The 27,337-nt window shown below is 40.5% G+C and overlaps 1 protein-coding gene across 3 annotated transcripts in view; it reads right to left on the minus strand.

Annotated features, from left to right (window-relative positions):
• The window catches only part of STAG1 (STAG1 cohesin complex component), a 154,470-nt gene that overhangs the window by 45,374 nt on the left and 81,759 nt on the right, over positions 1-27,337 (minus strand). For all 3 annotated transcript variants that reach the window (XM_071437372.1, XM_071437370.1, XM_071437371.1), the window contains exons 6-11: positions 18,880-18,956; positions 17,530-17,734; positions 14,698-14,849; positions 10,525-10,598; positions 4,535-4,658; positions 911-1,009 (exon numbers count right to left, since the gene is read on the minus strand). In XM_071437372.1, the coding sequence (XP_071293473.1) occupies positions 911-1,009; positions 4,535-4,658; positions 10,525-10,598; positions 14,698-14,849; positions 17,530-17,734; positions 18,880-18,956 (731 nt within the window). The remainder of the gene's footprint in view (positions 1-910; positions 1,010-4,534; positions 4,659-10,524; positions 10,599-14,697; positions 14,850-17,529; positions 17,735-18,879; positions 18,957-27,337) is intronic.

Below are 27,337 nucleotides of genomic sequence, written 5' to 3' on the forward strand. Positions count from 1 at the left end.
TTATCAGCATTATAATAATGATTTAAGTTAAAATAAACCAGTCAGCTCTGTTTCTTTTCTAAACAAATTTTTCATCAGCATTCTAATAAAGATTTAAATGAGATAAATGAGTTTTTCCTTGGGGGTAGCCTTGCCACAGTAGTGTGTTCTGCAGAACACAAAAGCCTCGGGGAGAGGGAGCAGCTGACATGGTGGCAGTGGCTGAACACTCTCCTCAGCAGGCATCCCAATACAAACAGGGACAGTGTTTCCACACCCATCTCTCCAGACAGTTCACTTGTACAATAAAGCAGTCAGACCACAAAGTGAAGTAACAGCCACATTCTTACCCAGACATTACACAAAAAGTTTGTGCTAATAAAAACCCCATGAAATATCCCCCCAGCACTTCTCTCCTGAAGGGCCAATCTGGCTCAAGGGGTTTGGAAGCACAATGGGAACTCCTGTTCTGCAGCAAGGCCAGCTCACTGTGTAGAGGACTGTGGTGCAGTCCAAGTGACTCTCCCTCCAAACACAAGCACATATTGAGCTAAAAAAGCTGTGTAACAAACAATCTTTCATTATAGGCTGCTACTTTCAGCTATATTTTAGATTGTGTTAGTATACATCCTTTAAAATCAATAAATCTAAAGTTAAGTAAGTACAGACAGATTGAATAAGGACAATATATAAGCTATAAATAATACATACAAATAGTCATCCTGGTTAAGCCTGACAAATCTTCCAAGATAAACCCTATGAAATGGCTTTGGCTTAATTTCAGTATTCAGTAACACAGTTTTAGTGGTGCAGTTACAAGCCTTGTCACAAACTAATGAGTTTATTCTTAATAGACAAGACTCAAAGACCACAACAGGATGATGACACTTTTACTTTCTCTCCTCCTTCCAAAAACTGTATTTCCTCTTACCTTGAATCTATTTGTGAACAGCTCCAGTTTGGGAAACAACTCTCTGTTGGTATACAGACTCTGAAGAGCTTTCAAACACTTCAACCTCACTTCACCTTGCTAAATAAAAAACACTGAGATTAGCTGTCAGAATACTTTAACCAAATGCACATGAATATTAAAAAACATAATACTGTAATTTGTTTAATGTACATTTAAAATGTTATGCAAATGACCAAAGCCAATTTGCAATTTAGCTGAAAACCAAAACCCACATGCAGTCACCTACAATGTTGAATTTCTTCCTATTTGCATACAGAAAGAATTAATGTGCCATCACTTATATGTCTGTTAGTGCTTCCCTTTCAAGTGACTCCACAAAAAGATAAAGAATGCAGCCAGTAAATCCAAAATAAGGATGTAGGATTTCCAAGTGGTGGATGCAGGCAGTGTGGCTAGCAAAAAGGTTATAAACACAAATCTACTCAAATATACTCTGCAGAGTTCACTGCAGTGTCAATTTATTTTATGGAAGTGAAGACACAGCAGAGTGGAGGAGCACCAACGTGCCACAGACCCTCAACACACCACACGAGATGGTTCTTCACAACTCTGAGAATCATCCATCTCACAGGAGCTTTGACACCCCAAACACCTTCTAGCAAGGAACTAATTGGGTGGGAATGCTTGTTAGGTTGATTCTTAAGAAACTTATACCAGTGTAAAAGCTGCAAACAGGGATGGACAGAAGGCCAGCAAGAGACTTAGTAAACTAAGAGATGAACTTAATCATAGTTTATACACTTATAGAATATATCATAGTTTATACACTTTTAATTTATGCTCCCAGATACACAGGAATAAAAAAGATGCTTAAAAGCAGAGAGAGGCAAAAATTGAAAGCCATATTCAAATGAGACTCTATAAAAACCAAAAATCCCTATAGATATTTGTTTGAAATCTAGGAGACATGATAAGGATACAAAATATAAGGATTTTCCAAGTTAGAGAATGAAACTTCTGTGCTCTACTTCTGAAAGACTACATTGGAGCTACTACAAAGAAGTGTAAGAACTTTCTTCCCTGTGTCTTTCTTCCCTGTGGTTTAATTTGTACATCTTCTGAAGTAGAATGTGAAACTGCTCAGGAATCTCCTGCACTGCTGTCTCCTTTTTGCAGCAGTAAACTTCCAGGGAAGTTAATAATTCTGGGGTGACTGCTGTTCATGTGAAGTGGAAATAGCTTATGGCTATTGCCTCAGCCTTCACTTTTTAAAATACCAATTATAGCAAAAAATTATCTCCTGATCAAAGCAAAGCAAAATCAAGAAACTTAGGTACCAGGTGGCAGCTTTTTCAGGCAGTGCCAATGAAAACCATGCTGTTAAGGGATCTTGTACTTCTGGAGGCTTTCAGTTGGCTCTTACTCTATCATTTTCCAATTACAGCTCCACCCTCCTTTCTGTGACTCCCAAAATGTCTCTCTCCATTTCCCTCCCTTTTCATTATTTGACACCTGCCCCAGACTCTTCCCCATTGTGCCTCCAGTCTGTCTCACTCTGTAGATGACACATCCACAACATCAATAAAACCTCACCATCTATCAGGTGGACTGGGACATTAAACACATTAGTGATTTAAAGACTTAGAACCCCAGGGCACTTCTGTGGCCTGCAACAAAATATCTCACAAAGCAGAGGAAGAGCAGTCTGATAGAATTCTGCTGTGCCTGGTCCAAATGGTCCAGTTTTTTATCCTAACACTGTAATTCAAAATTTCTCTGCTATGAAAGAACACACTGATTTTAAAACAGCTGAGGTATAAATATGTGTTAAGGCTGCAGGCAGATGACTAGACCCTGGCCTGAGGTTAAACTAACAGAAGAGGGTGTGAGAAAATACTGCACATGACACGAGAAATTGCTGGATGTGACAGATGAGAGTATGAGATTCCACAGATGGGTAAAGGGAATGATGTGAGAAATGGATGGACTTCAAAGACAGTAGGAGGGGGCTGAGAGCTGTGAAGTGCAGCCCCACTACATTCTGGAGGTGCTACTTTTGGAAACGTTCTACAAGCTTTAGAATGTGCTCCCAAAAATCCACTGCAATTATTCAAAGAGTAATTTATTTAAATTACAAGTCCTAGTAAAACAAAGCCCTCTCCACACACCTTGAATCCTGATTCTCCAACCTGAGCTGACCTCCCCACAGGTTTGCTTGGGGAACTTGAAAAAATGATGTCTTCTCCTGGGGCATGGCAACTTGTGAGGCACAGCAATGTCACCAACAAGGGACACAGAGCAGCAGCTCTGTCCCTCCAGGCACTGCCATGGCTGTGTTTCCATGTCCAGCATTCACTGAGAAACAAAGGCTCTGGGACAGACAGTGGTCATGGCTCATGGGAGCAGTAAGCAGGATCTTCCTCCTGACCAAGTTTTGCTCAATGAGATCTAATGTAAAAGTCTGGGGAAAATTTGTAAGGGGAAAGTTTGAGTACTACAGGTTTGGAAAGAAATTTAATGTTTAGAGGGTACTCTTAACAAGTGAACTGCTCATCCAAATGAAGGCAATATGCAGATTCCTGGCAGCTGTAGTTAAAAGAACCAGCAGCAGCAGCTGACTTCTATTGTTAGTGAAAGCCAACATCTGCATAACTCATGTTGTTAAGAATTCAGCACAACAGTGACCAAGTCAGATCCTAAATATTAAGATCATGTTTGAAGTCATTGAAAAAAGTAATATTTTTTCAAGAATCAGCTGTTAACTATCAGTTATGTGAGTCTTCCAAATGAACTTGCAGACTGACAATTTTTTCCCACCAGTGCTGGGAAATAGTCTGAATAGGAGATAGTCTGAATCAGGATGTTGGAATTTGATGAGCATTTCAACAGTACTGTAAGTCTCCTTTGTATTGCTTGGATAGTGATAGCAAGGGAGTTTAGAGTAAAACAAGTGATTCCAGTGGTTTTGGTGGAGTGGGAGCACAGGCAGTGCTGGTGTACAAAACCCCCCAGGCAGAAGTGCAAAGTCTTCTGTCAGCACCCAGAATGGGCTCCTCTTGCTGCAGGAACTGGGTGAATACCATCACTACTAAGAACTGTGCTGAGCCAGAAAAGCATCTCTTTTCCTTCCATCTGGTGTCTCAACAATTTTCTGAAGAAAAAGCTAAAGAGAACCTTGAAAAGATTCTTCAAGGAAGGGAAAGTGAACTGATGAGCACTCCACTGGTTGTGGAACCAGTTGTGTCTATTGAGGACCCAGAGATCTCCTTTATTCCTGTAACCTTTGGGCAATGTAAATGGAAGACACATGGAAATCCCTTTTCCATTCTGCTTCAGACACAGAGGCTCTCAGGGGTGCTCTGAGGAAACTTCTCTTTCTCTTGTAATCAACAGAAGAGCCCCATGGCAGGACTTCTGTCAAGATACTTCATCAGAGACTGACCACATGAATATCAGAAGGACCAAGCAGACTGGGAGTACACCCTCCTAATGAAGCCAATGCCTGGAAGTGACCTGATTGAAAGATACCAGGTGAGGAAACAGAACAATTTCTTTGTAAACCAAGGACAATGCTGTGCTGGGCAGCACAGCAGCAGCTGCCTCCAGTGCACTCTGCTGTGTGTGGGAATACACAATACTCACCCTGTCATGTAGTGTCCAACCAACATATTTTAAATAACTATCATTCAGGAAGGCATCACTGTACATTTTCATCCAGACACCAATTTCTTCAATACAGACAGCTCTAATCTCAGCAATAGCATCACTATTACAGAAAAAGAAAAGAACAAGGATTAGCCAGATTACAGACAAATATCCTTCCCATTCCCATAGCTATATTTGCTTTTACTGGTCATGAACCTCACTATGTGAGGCCTGTCACTGTTCTTACTGCCATCTCACTGATTTTCTGTTCCTGTACATCCTTGAACTCACTGATCTCATCATTTCAGTGCTTATATATGCTCCTACACTTCTTCTTCATAAAGAAATTCTCACCCTAGTTTGCTTCTTAGTCTATTACTCCATCTTTAACTTCTCTCTTTTCAAAGAGAATTATGAACCCAAGCTACAAACCTCCTCTGGGCAATCATTTCTGAAACAGCATCACTGACATTTGCTTTGCAGCCCAGCTGTCTCCAGCTCGAGGTGCAGAACCATTGCAAGGTGGGAGAAGCTATTTGGTTTAGCCAAAGGCACCTGCCAGAGGAGCACAATGGAATTTGCTACACAAAGAGATCTCATTTTGTACCCACCATGAATATCCCTACAACAAAACCCAGGAGAATTGTGCACTTCAGCATTGGTTTCTTCCCATTTTCTTGCTTTTATCCTACATTCTGACTGTGGCAAGTCAGCAAAGACATCTCAGGCAGACCTATCAGCTGCTTAGTGAGGAGGGGTGGTAGGAAACTGGAGAGGTCACCTAAGGAGACCAGGATGGAAATGCTTTCCATCTGACTGGCACTTTCCTGCCTGCCTGACATAGAGCATGGCATCTTTACTAATAATGAAACAACGGGAAAAGGGATGGGGGCCATCTGTCCCTTCAGTAATTCCATCTCTGGGACATCTGTTACCATGAGAAATCACTTGTGCCACTCCAGCTGGCACTGCCTCACAGTTCCAAATTTCAGCTGTAATACAAGAAGAACACAAAGAGTCACTGAACAGAAGAAGGGGATGTCTGGTGCTTTGCAAACACTGGAACTTGCTTCTAATTGAGACCCTTGTTTTGTATTTTTATGAAAAAAAATCTTCTTGGAAAAGTAATAAACATCAATTTAATTCTAGACCAGACCAACAGAGCCCCAAAATGAAATTTAATTTATGGGAAGGAAAGAAAAATTCCAAGCAAGACAATAATTGCAAAAACGAAAAACTGCACTGTTCTGAAAGGAATCAATTTTACAAAATACAAATAAAATGCACTCACTCTTCTGATCAAGACACTGCACAGGTTCATAGCCTTAACCCAGTGCAGCAAGCCCCTGGTGACTCCATACTGGAACTATGTACTGCCCTCCTGCAGGCTGTCCCAGCTGATCCAGTGCTTTGTCCTGCCCCTGACTTTGCAGACCCTGAGCTGGACCCCCAGGCCCCACAGGGACCATGAACCAAGCCCAGCATCACACATGGCCAGGGGGACTTCTCCAGGTAGGTCTCAGTGTTTGAATTCAACTTGTAGGGATGAAACTGTACTGCTGCAACAGCAGGAAAGCATAAACAGCATGTAATGCATTTAATGCAACAACCTGGGGGGACACCTGTATGAATGCCACCAAACCACTGCAACTGTCTCTCTCTGCCTATGAAAAACATTAATTCTAACAACTTCCCAAGAGCATCAGTAAACCTGGTCTGTCCAATTTCCTGAAGCCTGTCATCTCAGAACCAAGGTAAGGGACAATCCACAATCCAGACAAGCTGCATTAGGAGCAGGGCAGGGCATCAGACAAGTTGCTCCTACTGGGGATTTCTCAAACAGGTTTAAGTAGTGTAAGGACCAATGTGCTAAATATCACACTCAAGGGCTAAAAACTGCATTCCTTATGGGAAAGGCAGCCATAATGAAGATAAGTTTTAGTTTAAACTATGACTATAGTCACATATATATATATACACACGTGTGTGTACGTGTTCAATTGTACATTGCTTCACACTGAACTAGATTGGCTATTCTCTTACATGGAGTTACTTTTAAACTATTTTAAAAGTAAATTATAGGTAGACAAATGCAAGACTTACAGAAAAACCTAAAAGACTAGTACGTATAAATCAAGAAAAAATGGGGAGCCACATCTGCAGCAACACGAAGTAGTGAGGAAGACATTCTTACTAGGGGATGACAGCCTGAGTATTCACATCCAAGTAAGTTATTTCACCACCTTATAAATTTACTAACTGTGAAGGATTTAATGGCAATCCCAAAAAGAACCTAAATGTCAACAACTATTTAATCATGCAGCACAGCCAGCCAAAAAGCAGGAAGAATCATGTTTTCTCTAAGAGTGCATTCAAGCTTCCCTAGGCAGACAGTGAAAAACTGCTTCTTCATTCAAAAGCCTTCTCAGGGATCCCTCAGCACTACAGCACTACATTCACTCCAAGCTGCTAATTAAAACAAAAAAAAAAAGAAGAAAGCTATTCAACTTAATAGGAGATTTAATACAATAAGAATTTAACATCTCCAGTATAATTGAAAATGAGACAGAATCAAGGATGTGAGACCAGCAAACAGACTCCAGCTGCCAGAGAAGCAGGGGAACTTGTGAGACACCACTTCCCACTCCACATCACCTTCCAGGCAAATATCACCGATCAGAATCACACCTGTGCTCCTGCAGGAATCATTAACACAGACTCCATGCCCATACAATGCTGTATCAAACACAATACAGCCAAAAAAATCTTTGAAATCTTTGCTTTTAATGTGATAATTGCTTGTCATTAAACTGTAATTATTTTCTTCTAATTTTTATACTGTTAAATACATTTTAGCTTCTGGTCACTATGAATTGTTTAGCTTTTTGAAAATACCCATTATTTCTGGATGACACAAGAACATATAAATACTAATTACCTACACTGGAAGTGTTTTTGGAATAATGAATGCATTATTAATTATGATAATTATAAATTAGTGATGTAAGCTTGTCAAATGCGTCTAGAAAGAAGCAGAACCTGGTCCAGCACAAAGATGGAAACTAATGTGGCATCTATAGATCTTATACATTAAATATATTTAACCCTCTTTTCAGCACAAAATGCAAAGAAAGGTCTACAAGGTGAAAATATGCACATCACAATTCACAGCCTAAGTTGCTACTCTGGGTAAAGAGATTCTCCATGATGCAGCTTCTGAAAGGATTTGACAAAAGGGGTCCAGGTAAGAAATTCTGTATTTCCTTTTGAAATTTTGGCTTGATAAGGCAGGCCCATAAACCTTCGGACAAACCACAGCAGTGTCAGGAAACAGATTTTACCAGTGCCACTCCAAGTGCCACTTCAGTGTGCCTCTGATGCCAAAGCACACACAAGAATTGTGATTAATACCAGCAGTATTCAGGATCTGAGCCACAGAGTCTCTGATGGATATTTGGGAAATAGCAGGTGCAGATCAGTGTGCTCCTCAGGGTTGCTGCAGTGGTTGTCAGCTTTGACCAAATCTGCTGTTCACACTAGACTAGCATTATACCTAGAAAACTACTTGGCTATTTCCTCAAATCTTTTTTTTAAATTAATCTTGATGAGAGAAGTGAGGACTGAAATCTTCCAGTAAATTGGAAGCCAATCTATAGAAAGAAGATGTAATCTCACTGCAACACTTGTCAGAAGACATATCCTGAATGAAACAGTTTTGGGAGTTTTGCTCAGGTCAAGAACTTGTTATTTAAACTACAAAGGTCACTAAGCATGAATCACTGTGGCTGAGTCTGAATCAGTCCTTCACATTGAAGGACTTATTCTCTGGGAATAATTAAAATAACATTCTTTTGAAATCATCATCACTTGCATGGTCTAAGGCCTGTAAAATCATGTGAAGTTTATAAATAATTTGAACTATTTGAGAGAAGGAAGGGTCAAGAAATTAAGAAGTTATGAAAGCAGATAATAGTTTACAATCCTTTACATTTTATCCCACCTGGGCTTTGTTGTCAATTGGCTGAATTTCACACACACATTTTCCCCCTCTATTTTCTCGTCCAGCTGTGAGTGCAGGAGTGTCACTCTGTGCCCTCTGTTGTGTACCATTACTCACAGTTTGGGTACCATTACTCTAAGTTTGGTGTATGTTGTAAGAGACTCTTTGTGGCTCCCCAAAAGGTCAGGGACAGCTTGTGCTCACACAGGTGGCTCTGGGTGGGAACAGGTTCCTCCTGACCCCTCTGAACAGTGGCACAAGTGGTGCCACCACCTGTCTGATTTCAGTCGATTCCCCACGGGTCTAACAGGGACACCATGGGCACCTTCTTCCAGGGCATGGATGGAGTTTATTGATTTGGCCTCTCCTTTTTTGCAGTAACATCAGCAACATCAGGTCTTTACTAGTGGTGGCAGGAGGCATGACAAGAAACTTTTTTACAAAAGGAGGATTTCAAAAGAAAAAGCAAAAGCACCACAATGCAGACCACCAAAAGGCTGAGTCTTTTTCCAATCCCACACAAGAGCATGAACTACTTGTCACAGACGTGTTTTATGAAAAATCCTTTCCTTAGGATTTTTTCTTCTGAGAAGCCAAGAGGCCTCAGGAACAAAATGTAAGCAATGGTTATCTGCTGCTCTGGAATGCAACAGGTGCATCTGGGATTGGTCTCATGTGGTTGTTTCTAATTAATGGCCAATCACAGTCCAGTGGCCCAGACTGTCTCAGTCACAAGCCTTTGTTATTCATTGCTTTTCTATTCTTAGCCAGCCTTCTGATGAAATCCTTTCTTCTGTTCTTTTAGTATAGTTTTAATACAATGTATATCATAAAACAATAAATCAGCCTTGTGAAACATGGAGTCAACATTCTCGTCTCTTCCCTCATGCCAGGACTCCTGTGAACACCGCTACACTACTAAGAGGATATTTTAAAGCAATGTTTTGTTTGATATAATATACTAAGTTCTGAAGGGATAAAAATGGAAACACTCATAGAATTTAAGTTCTTCAGCATTTTTACCTATGCCATGAAAGCTGCTCTCCTTACAAAATGGTGTGAGTGCTACACTGATCTAGCACATCCATGCTGGCTCTGCATACCCATTCTCCTGCTCCCAAGCAGCTCAAGGCTTCCTGACCACAATCCATGAACTTTTCTTTTCTACCTTTTTCAGGTACTGAGGAGACACTCTCCAACCCCACTGTGCTGCTCACACTCACACATTTGTCAGCACAAGCACCTTCCTGGTTTCCTGTGTGCTTTTCTCCAAATTACAATCATCCCTCTGTCCAACTGAACTATGGGTTCCTCTTCACCTTCCAACCCCTCTTCTCATACACTTTTTTTTCCTGCCATTTTCCTAAAAGATTCCATAAATTATAAACTTTTAAAGCACTGAAAAGTGAAAGGTTAATTGCATAGTTTGGTACCCTGGAATTTTATCTTTTGATTTCAGCAAGTCAATTAACATTTAAAGAGCTGGATGCACCAAGGTGATGCAGATGCTCTGAGACATCTTGTGACGCACAACAACCCTAAACCTGTTTTAAAAGGGTACTGCTCCCTGGTAAACCATATTCCAAATTTGCAGTTTACACCCAAGACATACAAAAGGAAATGCAGGCTGGAGGACAACTGCTATCCTATGATACACAAATATTATTTGTTTATTTTTGAGATATGTCATTTTTGTGCTCCCAACATGGACAACTTTTCTTTTCAAAATGCAAAGATTCAAAGCCCATGTCTCCCACAGCCCTTTAACGCTGTCTACTGAATTAAAAGAAAGTTGTGTGGATGGCTGTACTGAGTAATTAATAGAGGTTACAATTTGCATATTCTTCCATAACTTCAAGTGTTTTTGACAGTGATCCTGCAGCATCTAGACTATTACATCAGAAGAAAATTAACCCAGAAACCGCCCTTGACTTTCCTTATGACCACACTTTATTAGCAGAGCTTACTGGAACATGCATTTTCTTACCGGTATCTATGAACAAATATACCCTTAAAAATAGAGTTCATCATATTTTCGATTTCATCTTGGTTTTCTTGTAGCTGTGAAAAACAAAACACAAAATAAATAAAAGATCATTGTTTATTATAATTTGGTATTCTACAGCTCCCTACCAGGAAACCTTAGAAGACCTTGGAAGAGCACTTGAGTAAATTCACCACTTCTGCTTTTCCAGCACATGCCTATATTGTGTGCATATACATACAAATATTTACATTATATATGCAATATCTTAATGGAAGAAAATTAACATTCACTACAAACATCAATTTAGTCTCTCAAATTAGTTCTTTGAAGTGATCATAAACTTTTGCTACTGAAAATGAGACAAGTAGAGACAATGTGTGCAGCAATTTCAGCAGGGCTGTGTTCACAGGGAAACACAGAGCTGAATGAATGACAGCTGCAGAAACAAAGCTGGTTACAGATTAGCTCTGAAAAAATTAATGTTCTATTTAAGGAAAGGAGTTGAAGACATTCTCAAACTTAAGTAAAAGACTGTCAGTTGCTTGAACTTCAGCACCCACAGTAACTGGGTTTCAGAAGCAGGAAGATTTCCATGACCAGAGCACACCTGACATCCAGGCCTTAGCCTGCAAGAAACCAAACTCAATTCCAAATGAAAAGGTGCTATGAGCATGGTTTTATAAATAAGAGCATTTTCTTAAAAATATTTTCACTTCCTGAGTAATATGAGCATGTTTTGCAAGTACTATGGGAAGCTTACCTTGTGTCAAATAATATGTTAACACAACTTGGAATTAATTACAGTATTCTCATACTGTCAGATCTTGTACTAACTAAGTATAACTTAATTACACCTTAATTACACCTGCAGCTTTGTTAATAAGATGACACCAATTTTATCCAATCAGTTTTTGGAGCAGCCATCATTCTTCCATCAAGGTGTTCATTACAGTCCAAGCACAGCACCACAATGTGGGAATGTAAATTTGCCCACACTCTCACAGTAGGAAAACCACAACAGAGCCTTGCTGGTGGAGTGCACACATGCATAAAATAATTAAACCTGTATAATTATGGATGTATATATTTAACAGATAAAAGGTTTCAAAGCCAGAGGCAAAATTGTGATCAGCTGGTTTGACCTCCTGCATGGCATGAGCTCTGAAACACTTTCCCCTAAGGGCTTCTATTTTTCAGCCAAATATTTCCACTGCATCTTCCAGGTATGAGCTGAAGTAGCTTCAGAACTCTGGGAGTGAAGCCTCCCAGTTCAGTGAAGTGTAAGGAGGTGCTGTCTCCATTTTGCATGTGGAGAAACCAAGGCATTGAGGGCTCTTGACTAAATTGTCAAAGGGCTGCCAAAGAAACTAATTTTACAGTAAAAGGGATTATGTACCAAGGGAAGAGCTGGGTCCACACCAGCTCTGCAAACATGAACCAAGCATATTTAGACATGGCCTCTGGGAAAAGCACTATTTGCAGCATCAGCTCAACCCAAATATGCACAGACTAAATGCTTATTTGAGAATTCATAACCCAGAGGGGACTGTGAGCTCCTAATCACCCCTCAGCTGGATGGCTCCACAGGCTACAGGCAGGGAAACATCCACAGCAACATGGAGGTAGAGACAGCCTAGCACAGGCTGTGCGGTAAAATGAGGATGGGAATGAACCAAGAAGCCTCAGGAGGCTTTCTGAAAAGCTACTAGAGCTCACAGAGAACTCAGGGAATGATTTCTTGGTGTAAAACTACACCACAGAAGACAGGTAGGGGAGGATGGACTTTCTGAGCCATGAGAAAGTTGAGATTCTGTAAAAGGTGTACTTTGACATCTCTGGGAGTGCAAAGTGAAGCAGCACAGTAGAAGCCCGAGCAGCGCAAATGAAGGGACAGCACAGATGGCTTCCTCCCTCATCTTCTGCACAGAATTCACAGTTCACTATAAACATGGTGAATTATCATCTGGTACAGGTATCCAGGTGCTGAGGCACAGCTGGTGTGGAAGCAGAATCAGAGATTCAGTAGGTCCATGTGAGATTGCTTTTACCTCTGTGTACTAACATTTAAAGGATATAATTCTCAAATGTATTTTAGATTCAGTAATGAATTTTCTCTGAAACTCTAACTACTTTCTGCACTTTCAAATTTTTTAAATCATGCACTTGAATCTGAGTGCTTAACTTCAAGTATCTTGAGGGAGCATCTGTGTCTTGGGATTCCTGCTCTTACCAATGCAAAAATGATTTAACACTCCCTCTCTTAAACAGAGGTAAAAAATGAGGGTAACATTCTCTTGTTGACTCTGCAAGCATGTGCAGAAGCTCAAAAAGACATGTATGACAAGCACAAAATTTAAATTACTACTGGCAGATATTAAAAAGACAACTTTCTCTGCTTTGTGGCATATTGCTACATAAATAATCCACTTGAGCTGAAAATCTCATTGATAAGACAGAGCTCCATGCATGGCTCTCCCACCAGGCCTGTAGATGATGGCCTGAGAATGAAACACTTCAGGAAGTGCTCCATCTCCTCTGCTTCAGATGAACTTGACACACTCAGTTGGTGAACTGTCCCTCTATCAGCTCATGAAGACCAACACATGCACGTGTATGTGCTCAGGAGGGGTTGTTAGGATGGCACTTCATCAAGGAATCAACTGAGGAAGTACCAGCACAGAATGCCACAGTCAATTCAGTGTATTTAAACAGTGGGAATATACAGTATTGTGTCAGGAATTCTTCCACAGAGCATTAAGTAAACTAATCCTAACAGATCCCTTCTGCCCAGGTGCCCCTGGTGTGCTTAACCCCATGGACATACTCGTCTGGCTATTCCCAGGCAATGCTTTGCTCAGCTGTCATGAGTAGGTAGATAAGAGCCCCTGAACACACAGAGCCAAAGGTAAGGACTAAGAAATGCTCCTTCTCCTGCCAAGGCTCCACAGTCCTGTGCAGCTCCCCAGGGAGAGGATGTCCTGCAGCTCTGAAAGAGCAGCTGGGGGAACAGGCACAGAGGAGTTCCCAGCCACAGAGCCACCAGCCCAGGGTAATCAGTGCAATTAGTGCCTTTGTTCTCTGCAAATTCAAAGCAATAATCAACAAATGTGGAATACAAACTCTGTTCCAGCTATTTTGCGTTTCAAAATGCTTTAGAACTCACATGCAATTTAATATTTAATTTAAAATGTTTCTCTCGCAGTTTAGGAAAGAGAGGTTGTTCTTGCATTGTACTTTAATGTATGCTTTTCAAGAATTATGCAAACCAAATAAAGTTGTGCTACAAGTCATAGGGGTAAAATAAAAATATGTAATTGTAATTACCCCTAGACAAAAACTACAAGGTCAAGCAATTCTCATCAAAGATACACCTAAAGGAATTCAAGGTGCACACAAGCAAAGTACCGAGACAGTCTTAATTACCACAGAGTAAAACAGTGGTAGAGAAAATTCAAAACTAATATATTAAAAATCATAAATTTATATCTAATAAAAACTTTGATTTTTCAATTTCTCTTATGAGTTTTACTTGGCATCATTACACATTATGTTTGTTTGGATGTATGTGTATTAATTTTCTGCTTGTCATCTTTGAATTTAAGTACACCTCTAAAACTGAAGTTTCCTGTGATATAATACTTTATTTAGGAAAGATTACAGCAACCTTCTAATGGTTTTTCTCACCTAATGCCAGGCTGGTACTTACTAAAGGCGACTTTATTGTCTCCCTAGCTCCTTCTCCCTGAGAACAGGTGCTATAGCCTCAACTCCACAGTGTTTCCTGAAAGCAGCTAAAAAAGAAGTAGCAATGAGACACTGTGGAATAACTGCAGTGATCAAGGGGAAAACTGGGCAGTGCAGGGAGGGAATGTCCAATCCTCTTGTCAGAATCTTTCTGCATCACCAGAACAGTGACTGCTTACAGTTTGAGACTCTTCTTGCCTGGTCATTCATAGAAGCTTGAGAAGAGAATTCTCCTTTGCGTGCAGAACAGCACCACAAACTCAACTGAATGTGGCAGTACAGGATTTTAGTAGTCTGCTTGAGATCACACAAACACCACTGCAGAACTAAGCTCTTTCTCACTGTGGTACTCGAGTCACAAACCACCCTGGGCTTTCTGTTGGAGGGAACGCACATGAACCAGGAAAAAAAAATTGTCTTTTCACTTGCCTCTTTTCTTTTCTGAAGCAGCAGCTCCAATCTTTCATTAGCTCTTTTGCCAATCATTTTGTTTCTCTCAGCTTCATACTGCCTCTGTGTATTGTCCTGATGAATGCTCAGGTTTAAGGCAACATTCACAAGAGCAGTCATAAGCTTCATAGCTGCAAAGGCACAAGACAGATTATGACTCTTTACCTGTAGTCAGAACTCAGAAAATATTTCCTCAGCAGATCCATACTCACAGCAAAAAGCCTCCTCAACCCTGGCCCAGCCATCTGGATAGGCACTTCTACCCAGGCAATATCCAGGTGATTGGGCCATGGTCAGAAAGCAGAGTCTGTACCCCACACTGAGCTGCAGGCAGTGCTCCTTGCTGTCTTCTCCAGACAAGCTCTGAGTGCACCAGGGAGCCAACACCTGAGCCTGCAGCATCAGAGCACCATGAAGGCAGCTGCTGGGAAGTTACAGCCATTTCTGCACAGGAGAGGGCCAGCAGAGATTGCCCCATACTAAGGGTGACCTTAACCAATGGCTGCTGAGGTTGGCTCAGTTCACAAGGGACCACAGCACAGCTTCTCTGAATGCAGGTCTGACACTGCTTTCAAGTTAGCTGTACAGCCATAGAAAAATGCAATTTTTATTTTCACACATGCTGGATATCATATTGTTTGTGTCTGCTTTCCAGTACTAGAATTTATTTTTACAAAAAACATTAATAAGGGTCTTCCCCCAAGTTCTGTGTGGTTACATAGTACAACTGATTTTACAATATTGAAAAACCAGCAAAATAATGCGACAAACTATCACATCCTCTCTGCATGCTCCTCTAAATATGCAGCACTGCTTCAAGGTAGAAAAGCAACCACACAAATGGAGAAGTGAGGCTACTTGGATTGATTTACACTGCTATAGCTCAAAACTGGTAACCTACAGGTAGTTCTTCCTACAGTGAATCATCTCTCATTCCAACTGACTAGCATAGAGGAAAACTGAAAACAAGGACCTATAAACACTTCTTCAAGAAGAAATGCCAGTCTACAAGTAGCTTTTCAAAAACTTTATCAAGACTGAGCTCCATGGCATCATGTTGACCTCTGTTCCTTGGGACTGCAACACAATTAAATGTGCTGAAAACAGCTTGAAGGAAATTTGTAGAATCAAAGCAAAGCCTCAAGCTGGTTACAACAAGCAAATAAATAAATAAATGGCATGTACTGTCAGTGGTAAATGCTGAGATCCTTGGCAGCTCCCATCTGTGATGCAATGTTAGATAGATGTGTCATTAATGCAAGAAGTGGCTGAAATAACTGCAGTCAGTAGTGATGAACCTCAGCTTTACCATCAGTTTATTCTTGCTGCAAGCTTCTAGCTACAGAATCCATTCCAAATAGTGGAAACTCTTTATTCTACAGAGCACAGGACTTAGGAAATAACTGCTGTAAGTGCTCCTGTTTCCTGTCTTTTAATCAAGCCCCTCACACTTTCCAAACATCCATCCCATGCAGGGATGGACCAATCAATCCCAGGGACCAGAGTGCAGACCTCACTCCATAAACTCTTCCCTATGACCCAACCACAGTCTGAGCAAACAGCAAATCAAAACTGCCCAGAACTGCAGACAGCATCAGATGGAAGGGAATAGTTTAAACAACAGGCATGGATTTCCAGCAGGTTATCTAGGCTCAAAGAGTGCTCACCTTGGAATACTGAATTTGAAGAGGAAACTCCAAACCTGGAAGCTTAAGTCTGCATAATTCACAGTTTTACCATCCTATTGCTAAGTGTGGTGAAGAACACAAGGGAATGTGCTTCCAAAGGAGTTCAGTCACTGTGAGTTGAAGGGTTTGGGTTTCAGTTTTAAAATCAAAATCCACTCAAATCTGGAGATGTTTTTTCAGTATCATTAGAAATCTGCCTCTTTCTTTGATTCATAATGGGAGATGAAATTTTAAATAAATTCTGATTGTATTTGTTTAAAACTGGGTATTGGTGTACTTGAAACTGAAAAAATATATATGAGGCTGATTGTGAAAAGACTAAATAGCAATAAATACTGGCCATAGAAACATTCAGATTATGACAAATGTCTGCTGTAAGAGTTTCAAATATCTGGCATGATCTATGAACCTTGCAATAAGATGGATTTCTTATTACCTGACATGACCAGCTGTAGACACCTGTACCCAAGCCAGCCACTCCGGTAGTGCTTTGTAATTGAGAAAAATAGTTCCTTGTGGAGAGCAATTCATTCCTCTTAGAGGAGACATCTCATATAGGTGTGATGAAACACACAAGGAAAGCCCATTTCTATCTAATGATACACCCAAGGCTTTTCTTAGGTGAGGCAGCTGCACTAGAAGGTGGTGTGGCTGCAGGCAGAATACAGGGAGCCCTACAACCATGGCCCCGTAATCCCAAACCTTATGCTTCTCCAGAGTTAAAGCACAGATTATCTTTTCTGATGAATGGAAACTCTTTGATAATACAACTGTCCTGATAGTTCTTTAGAATAAATTTATACTCTAAAATATAGAATTACTCCAACATTCTGTACAGCAAGTGAACAATTGATAACAAAATACAAGACATAAGGATGCCATTCCTGATTGTCAGGATTCAGTTTTTACTATTTTACTCCTATTTTACTGGAGGCCCTGGGGATGACAGGAATCCCTATGTGCCTCAGCACTTTCCAAATAAAAAAGGAATACTTTAGTTATAGTTGTACCACGTGTGGTACATGGATTCGATGAAGCTTCCCAGAGTTTTAGGGCTGGTCAGGGTTACAAATGACCATCACTCCTGGCAGTGGAGAAGCAGCAGCAAGCACAGCTCACTCACCAGCCAGCGTGCTGGTGTGCCGGAAGGCGCGGACCTGCGAGTCGGAGAGGCCGGTGAGCAGCGAGATCACCGTGTCCATCATGTACTCGTCGTAGATGATGCTGTACTGGCACTGCCGGATCAGCACCCCGATGAACTCGCAGAAGTTGGAGCGGAACTTCTTCCACTGAGGCCCAGGCATGGTCAGGGGGTAATCACCGCTGTCCTACAGAACAACAAAAGAAAAAGATCAAGTATTAAAGGTGTCCCCGTTTAATTTATTTTAAAGTTGGTGTACCCATTGTGGTCTGTGGTTTTAAAATAAACATCATCTTGTTCCTTCAAGCCAAGGGAAAATAACAAATAAAAACAACACATTATTCTTCAATAAACAGGGAGGCTTATTGGCATGAAACCACTTTTGCAAAGACACCATTGTAATTGTTTTCTACTTGCAGTATTGGCTCTGTATAGTCCAAAATAAGTATCAAGACTCAATTCTCTTCCTTGCATCCTTAGTTAGGAAGTGGGAGCAAAGGATGAGACAGGAATATTTCAAAGTATTTAAAGGCAAAACCTGAAAAAAGGCTTGACTGTTTGTGTCATTCTCCATCCACTTAAGGTTAATATTAAGTTGATGCTTAACTTTCTGAATCACAGCCTTGGCATTTCATATAGAACTGGTCAGAGGCACTGTTGTCCTACAGAAGTACCTGCTCCACCTTTAGTTTTCCTCACTAAACAAAATGAATGCTCAGAATATTCAGCATTTTATACACCAAAAATCAAAGAAAACACAGTTCAAAAATCTCAAAGCTAAAAAGCATTCACCATTAGGAACACTTTTATTTTGACAGAAGATACCCAGTCTGAATTGTAATTTACTTGTTTCAAACAAAATGCTCAGATCTTTTGAAAGAGTATTTCTTTCTGTATCACTGTTCCAAAATGGTAATTTTCATGTCAAGTTCCTATTTGGTTTAAATTGCCATTTAAAATGCACAAAACATTAATTTGCACAGAGAAAACAGAGCAGCATGCTGTAATCCTGTCTCATGAATCTGATGTGTCAGGAATCTGGAGCTCTTTGTTGTAAGAGGCATTCCCAAGAGTTGAAGTTCAGCACCCAGAATGCCACCACCACTCTCAGTGGGATGAGGGTTCTCCTGTTCCTCTTCCTGCCTGCTCTGATGAACCTCTCTCTACCCTGCTTCTCTGCATCCAACAGCTCAAGTTGCTGCTTTGCTTGTCGGCAAAAGTTTCCCACACTGAGACATTATTTATCCACTGGCCCACTGCATTTTAAATTTAAACCAGAAGTATATGGTAATATATTTCATAATGCTTCAAACAACTATTTGTATACTCTACCTCATCAAATTCTTCTGTCATTTTCCTTATGATTTCTGCATTTTGCATGTTCCTGAACATTTCAATTCTTACTGTACCTGTAATGTAATGAAAGAACAGAAGAAATGAACACAACATGGTTTTGCTACATCAAAATATCAATGTTTTTCTGCTGCTAAACAAACAGCTCAGTGATATATGTAAGAGTACGCAGAGTGCAACAATAACAGGAATGTTTTGAGAAAGGCTGTCTCTTGAAGAAGTAGGGAAAGAGGACTCATCTGTGCTGTAATGTGCTTTCAAACAAGGAATTCGTATCATTCTCCATCCTTCCACTCTTTGCAGCCAAGCAGAAGTGGTAAAGCAGTGATAACCATGGAGGACTAGTGTCATGTCTGCAGCTGCCCAAGGCTTTCAATTTTGTCTGCAAAATCAAACGAGCACCATCTTTCATTTTCACAGCCACTCCTGGTGGATCTGCACTTTCCATGCCGAGTGCCCTGGATGACAGATATCCATGTTCTCTATGCACCCACTGGGAGTTTTCACACTGCTCAGCCCAGGACCAGCATGGTTTATTGACTGAGGCATGTTTTCCACACCAAAGGCTCCAAAGAGCTCAGCCAAGACATGAGCCAGATCAGCACCAGAAGCAGCAACTGTATCGCTGTTATTCTTTAATGAAGATCTTCTACTCTTCCTTGTTACCTGAACACTGGAGTTGATAGGATTAATTTTTCATTGTAAATCAAACAAATTACCAAAATTGAAAATAGAACAAAACAATAGCTATAAATGAAAATTCTTGTGTCTTGATCAAAATTCAATCAGTGTACAAATAAAGTATTCTGACATATTATTGCCTCTGCAGCTAGACACTATGTAAATATCTAACCGTACAACCCAGGGCAACAAAGATTTTTTTTTTTTTGGTGCTGCTGCTCCATGATCTTCTCTTCACCACTTCATAATCTTCTTTTGTTAATGGAGGAAATTCAGAAAAATTAACCAAACTGCAGAGCTACAAAATCCACCCCAACATCATTAACGTTACAAAGAGTAAGTCTCTCAGGTTTTGCAAAAAAGTTCAACTGGATTAATGAGCCACTGCATGGCTTCAAAAATTCAGACCATAATAGAAGCAGCTTAACAGCTAACAGTATTAGTCATTCTACAAAGGACAAATAAAGATAATTTAAACATCCTAAATATTATGCAAATGTTTTCATTCTGGTATTTTATTTCTTTAAAAAAGAGCATCAGAAATATATGCATTTAAAAATATGCAAGCACGGTTGGATCACACCAAGTCTCTCTATGTCAGTACTGGTACAGTTTCACAAAGCAAATGAAATACTGATTTCTTGAATTGCCTTTGCTTCTTCCTGAAATAATATTTGTTATCTACTTCATACTGGGTAATACTGCCAACCTCAGTTCTGACAATGGCAATTTAAATTTGTGCATAGTCATTTCCATATCATTAACAAACAATTACTAATGCAATATATCAACATAAAACCAGGAACCCAAGAGAATACCACCATGTGACAGTTGAAAATATATTTTCTCAGCTTGGAAATCATCTGTACATGCAGATATATTTTAATCTTGCCCTCAATGCTGAAAGTTTTGTTTTGGCTAAATGAAGCAGTTTCCCAGTATGTCTCAGAGCAGTGGATAGGTACTATTGAACAACCCTTCTGCTGCAGAAATGCTCCTTTCTCTCATGGCATGCTGGTATCTGCTGCCCTTCCCACTGGCAGCATAGCCCTTAGTCAAAGAGGAACCTACTGACCTTTGCTATTTTACTGGTTTATAGCCCTGATCCTAATGATATTCTTATCTATTTATGGCTTCTTCTAATAACCTGCCATAGCCTCAGTTTCTCTACTGTCACAGCCATGGTTACCTTGCATGAGCAGAATCCAGAGAGCACCATCCCTCCCTGGGCACTTGGAGGGTGTCACTGATCCTCAGCTGAGGCTGGGGAGATCCTCCAACACCTTCCAACCAACAGTGGTGCAGTTCTCTGGGACCCCGAGGCAGGGTGTGCACACCATGAGACAAACTCCTGCCATCTCCCAGGGCTGCCAGGGTGGGCAGGAGCTCACACAGCCAAGGGAGCGTCAGCAAGCGCCCGAGTGGAGAACGGCACTTCCCCAGTATCCTGTCCCATTCTCTCCCACACCTTTCAGGACCCAGTTTACAGAAGTCAGGGACAGCACAAGGAGTGTTTCTGCTTGGCTGGCAGTAGGCAATGGCTCTGGCCTGACTTTTGGCTGACCTCATTTGTTTTTCTGGCAAACTCATTTAACACTGTAAGTATGCTACGAAGGTTTTGCTCAGATTTCATGGTGACACCACAACATTTCAACATTGCAGTGGTCAACGTTATTCAAACCCATAGTTTTTATGATTAGTGAAAAGCAAAATTTTCCCATTTCCAGGTGAATCCTTCATATGTAACAGGTTGTCTATCAAGTACAACTGAGGAGTGGCATGCATCCCTGAAATCTTTATCTTACCCAAATAGCTTCATGTCCTTTTCTAAGCTGAGTTTTACCTCTGCCATGAAGCTCTCACTCTGTATTTAGTGCAGAGAATTGAAATTGTGTTAATCCATTAAGAATTGAGAAGCCTATTTCACTTCAGGACTAAGTTCACAGTTAAAACCTTTTCACACACACATTGTGTTTTAAAAAGTCTTATATGTCACTGACATATAAGTATATTTCCTTAATGACCAAATTGCAGTTGAACTTTCAAATAGAACAGGCATCAACATAATTTGTCAATAATTACAGCACCCAATACGGCCTTTAAGAGTGAAAAGAAAAAACCCACACAGAGCACAAAACTTAATTTCAATGAGAGAAGAGAAAGACTAAAGGGGCCTATACAAAACTGGATGAATACACCTTAAAAAACCCTAAACTGTGTACAAAACCAGATATAATATTTCTGGGAGATATAACACACAGTGGACTCAGTGGCTTGAAAACATGTATTTAGAGTGAGAAGAATAACCATTTTGATTAGTAAGCCCTGTAAAAGCAAAGCAACAAGAAAGATCTCCAAGAGCTTTACAGGATGCCCTCGAGTCTGAGCAACAACCAGTCTTCACTACCAGGAGTTAAAGAGGTTTACCCCTGGGATGTGGGTGGTCCCATGACTGCCTTTCCTGCTGCTAACAGGAGCTACTGGCACTGACCACTGCTGGCAATCAGGGAACACCATCAGACCGAGTGTCCCACTCCACTGCCTCCTGCCCATGGCAGCTCTGGGATTTCTACAGGAAAGGTCAGATGAGAGAAACATCAGCTGCTCTAGGAGCCCATTTACAGTCACTTACTCCTGAAATGTAAACTGCTGATGGTAATTAATTATATACTATGGAGGATATTACATATTATCTATACTATATGGTCAGTTTTCATCACAGGGACCTTTATTCACCAAAGCTACACAGACAATTTCATCCCTTCTCAGATCACCTGCCCACACTGAGTAAGCTGCAAGAAAAGCAGTAGGAAAACTGCAGCTCAAGACTGATGTGAATGGATATGAAATAAGCCCACAATCTCCTGCCAAAGGAGGATTAATTGTGGTACCTTAAATTCATGGTAACTGATTAGACTGATTCTCTCAAACACATGAGCTGGAAAAACAGGAGAAAGATTTATAGAGGCATTGAGATGAAGACACAAGGAAATTTGGCCAGGAAAGCACATGAAAAACACAACGTGCTCTTTTGCATCAGCTTGAACTCAATAGTGGAGACACCACAGCACCAGAACCTAACTGAAATTGCCAAGAGAGGGCAAGTTTAATAAAACATTTGTGAGGATGGATGGTGATTACAGAACTGCTGGATGGGCAGTATTTATCTCCCTTGATATCATTGTATGTGCAACTCCTATACCTTTTGTCCCACTTTTAATTTAGATCATAAGAAATAATCCACTTCTATAATGTCCTTAAGTGCAGTTTTCAATCACCTGAGAAGTGGTACTGACAAATTCCATGTGACAGATGATGAAGACTGAAGTCAAACCATCAGGAGCACACAATTTCTCAGTGCTCATCCTGGGTCAGGGTACTCTGCTGTAGCACTTCCACTGACTATTTCCAGAAGAGAGCTGCCTGAATCTACCCAAAAATTACTCAGGCAAGTAGAAAAGTTCATTTTCTGTGGCTTGCTCGTGACCACGTAAGAACACTGAAGTAGCTCTTACCTCATCGGAATCAATAGACATTAATCATTAATTTAAATAGAAGCAGTGGTGGGGCAGTTCAAGCATATCCAAATACATGTTGAGACTCCTAAATCCCACCAGGGCTCCTGACTTTCTACTGATTTCTGTCCCTAAAAACTGAAACTCTTTGCTGAAACCAGAGGTCAAGACTTGAGAAAGACATCAGTCTAAATATTTGGTTGAATTTCTACACATGTAGGAATAGAAGATCCTTTGACTGATTTATTCCCCAATTCTTCCTGCTGCATGGACTCTACACTGCCCAACTTCTGCTGCCAGTGCAGCAATATTCAAAAGACAGAGGCTTCCTATAAGACACACAGCCAGTTCATCCTTAGAGCAGCTTTTGCCAGTGAGCTCTTACTGAATGAATCAGCAAGAATCCCAGTGGAAAAGTAAAGTACAGTCTTGTGCAATTAAAACCTTATCAAACAGAGAATCATAAATAACTGTTAAAAAGAATTCTAATGGTTCACCTAAGTCTATCCTCCTACAGCAAAACTAAAAATATGTCTGAATGTATTCTGTGAAATCTCTTTGCAATGTGAAGGCCTTATACACAGTACAGCCATGGAAAGTGCTGAAGGGCTGAACTCAGCAGTGTCAGTGGGCTTTTCCAACCTAAACAATTCCATGAGTCTGTGTTTAAAACAATCAGTAGTGTTAATACTGTCAACATCTATAGGGGGCATCATTAAAGGTTCTCAGTAAATCTGGAAGGATTTATTAATTGTTTTTTTTACTAACATAGGGGTCACTGTAAAATACAGTGGAATTTAATATCAAATCCTTGCTATTTCTGATACTCTAATTCAATGACAATTGTTCCACTTTAAATGCAATTCTGTATTATACTTAGAAGTTCAAAGTTCTGAATGAGATTAAGGAGTTGATAACTTTATATACATAACTAGCATTTCATATGACTTGAACTGCTAATCTCTTTTAAAATCCAAAATGTTATTTGATCTAGAAGATAAAAGTGATGGCACTTATTCCCTCATTACAAGTATGGGAAGAAATACATTGAAGATAATCAGAGATTTTTTTTAAAGAAGAGAACAATGTATGCCACTGACAATCCAGTCAGTGGATTCCCCTTGCTGAAAAGAAAAAAGTACATATTCTTATAGTATAAAGAGATAGAAACTTCCTCCCTACTTTAAAGAAAACAGATCCTATGAAATTCTGAAACTGCAATTATGTGTGAGAATTTGTTACTTGCTTAAACTATGTTGAATGTCAGAAGAATAAAAAAGGGAAAAATAAAGACTTCAGGAGTGATCCAAAGAACTACATACCATTAAATGTGACTGCTGTGTCAGACTGGGAGGTGTTGTACTACAGATCTGGTGTGTCTGCTCAAGGGTTGATTTTATTTCTGTCAAGTAATGCTTCACAACCCCCCTGGAGCTCCATGAGGCATCAATAACCAGCTAAAAGTCATGCATTTATGTAACACAGACATTTTCAAAATCCTACAATGATCTCTCGTTTTCTTAAAGGAGCTGATATGCAATAATCATATGCAAGAAAAGTTTTCAGATTAAGAACAGCAAAAAAGGTCCGTTTTCAGAACAGAATGAACCTACCAACAGATCTTTCCATGTGAAGATGTTGATAAAATATGTTCCATAGCAGATATAAATGCTTTGAAAGAAAGGATAATGGAGCAGATAGTTTGCTGGTGACACAATTATTTAGAACAGCTAGACTGACAGCTGCCAGCCAACACTGCCAAAGGATGTCATAGGCAGAAACTGGTAAAATGCTCTTCAGCAAGAAAGCATGCTGAGTCCCCAGACTAGTAGTAGGGAAAAAGTAGGCCTACATGATTTAGTGCATCAGAAACAGTACACTTCATGTGCTTAAGTCTTACAATTTTGATAAAGGAAACTCCCTTAAAGCTCTGGGTTTAAGGCTGATAAGGCTGGTTTGAAATGGCTCTATAGCATTTGCACTTGCCAAGTGTAAGCTGCTTTGCATCCTCACAGAGATGATTTACATGAAGCCACATAAATATACTAACTAAAGACACTAAACTTGCAATCTAGTATTTTCACTGAATTATTTCATAAGAGAGATCTTTTCATGCTTTGATGACTTAAAGTAGCAATTCTCATACAGCATCAACCTCTTTGTAAGGTAACTTAGAGCAGCAGTCAGTGACATGAACATGAGTGAGGAGCTGAGGAGCCTCTGCCTCCCCAAAGGCAGCAGTTTGCTCCTGGCAATGTCTTACAGCTTTTGCTTTTGGAAACTTCAGCTCTGCAGTGGCCCCACAGCCACGTCCTGCACTGCCCCAGGTGACCCTGGCTGCAGGAGGAGTCTGTGCCCACAGAGGACACTCACATTGAGGAAAGAGGTAAAAGCACAATCCAAGAAATGCTCTGCTGAAACTTCCCACCTGTTCCCCCAGGGCTGGCTCCAAGGTTCATTTCTGTGAGCACTGCTCACCCTGTGCTTCCTGCACATGTGCTGTAAACAGATGTTTGTTAAGAACCTTCCTGGTGGATGTGATGAAACAAATTAACCTCAGGATTCCTGTACTCAGCAATCAGCACAGGCTGTTAGGCAGAATGCAAGCCCAAGTCAGCATCACACAAATCTCACATTTGGCAGTAGTTCAGAGTTTTCCTGAGCTCTAGAATGTTAAGGCACACTGTGACTATTGGATTTAACAGCTGATAGTGGATCCATCAGCTCTTAACTCATTTGTAATTTCCATCTCCACAGAACTCTGCATCAATGCAACCTGCAGTTTAGCCCCCCATTCATTCAGGAGGTACCTCATTCTGTTTCTAAAACTGCAGCTTGATCATTTTATTTGATAAACCAGGATCTTTTTGCAATGCATGAAAAACTATTCTTCTATTTGTCATTCTTTCCCACATTCTTTTGTTTTTCTCTCTAAATTTATATATCCTTTAGGAAGTGGGATGGTCATAACTACATTCAATGTTCAAGGCGCAAATGCAATGTAAGTTTGAGAGAAATTTTTTGTGTCTAATATATGTACACATAAATTTGCCCTTTATTTCTAACTCTTAACTTTGCCTCTCAGAGCTCTGCCAAGCACAGAGGTTGTATTTTCAGATTATTCCCAATGACAGCAGGCTCCAAGAGCAGAATGTGAGTAACTACAACTTATCAGTGCATGTGTGGAAGCAGACTTTGGCTGCCTGCTGTCAGAAGTGACTCAAATCCAGCAATATAAACATAGGTAGTGTGGAGGCTGAACTCCAAGTTAAGTGTAAGATACAACAATGTAAATATTTGCACTAAGTCCATTTAGGTCTATCTCCTCTTTCTGAGTGCCTTTATCACAGGCTGTTTTCACATCTGCTCCCCCCTCCCCTACCCTGTGAACAGGTCCCCACCAAAGGTTCCCTCTGAAACGAGGAGCCCAGTGTGAGCACAAGTTCTTCCCTCCTCACAGAGGAACCTGTGTGCACAAACACCTGATCTGAGGGGGCAAAGACACTTCCCAGTGGGACAGGACAAGAGCCTGATAACCCAAACACGAGCACATTCCTGCTGTGTAAGCATTTCTGTAGCCACCAATGGAAAGAAAACAGTATTGCCATTGCTAACAACAGGCATCCTACCTGTGCCCTGTCCCTGGGGCACAGCCCCAGTCCTGGGCTCTTGGGGAGTTTTTCACTGGCCATAAATACCAGATGAGTGAGCTGAGGCTTGGCACCGGGTGTCTCTTGTTATAAAACAAGATCAGGTGTGGGATATGTAATAACAATGGCCTTGAAAACATCCAATCTGTCTGATAAACTCATTTCAAGGGAGAGCAATTGCTTTCTACCACTTCTGTACTTTCTACAATAAACCCCAGAGCAGTTTTTAAAACACTGAGTCCTTCCCAAAGGAAAAATAATGGATTTCTGTTCCACCATACTGGAATAGGCTTCATATACTATAGATTCTTTATTATGCATTCTTCTGGATGGCAAAAAGGTTTAATCCACCAATTTTAAAAGCAGTAACTATATAATTACTGTTTTAACACAGTATTACTTATCCCTGTTCTATTTCCTATAATTTTTACCAAATGCTGTCCACAGAAGGACAAACTCACAGCTTCTTACCCTCCTTAGAGGTCTAGAATTGTAGAATAATTTCAGGTAGCAGGACTCCTGATTGTCACTAGTCCAAACCCTTCCCAAAGCAGAGATCCCAGCTAGACCAGGTGAGTCTGTCAGTGAACC

This window comes from Agelaius tricolor, unplaced genomic scaffold (genome assembly GCF_023055355.1).
Source record: "Agelaius tricolor isolate 1412-34295 unplaced genomic scaffold, bAgeTri1.0.p SCAF_12, whole genome shotgun sequence".
Classification (NCBI taxonomy): domain Eukaryota; kingdom Metazoa; phylum Chordata; class Aves; order Passeriformes; family Icteridae; genus Agelaius; species Agelaius tricolor.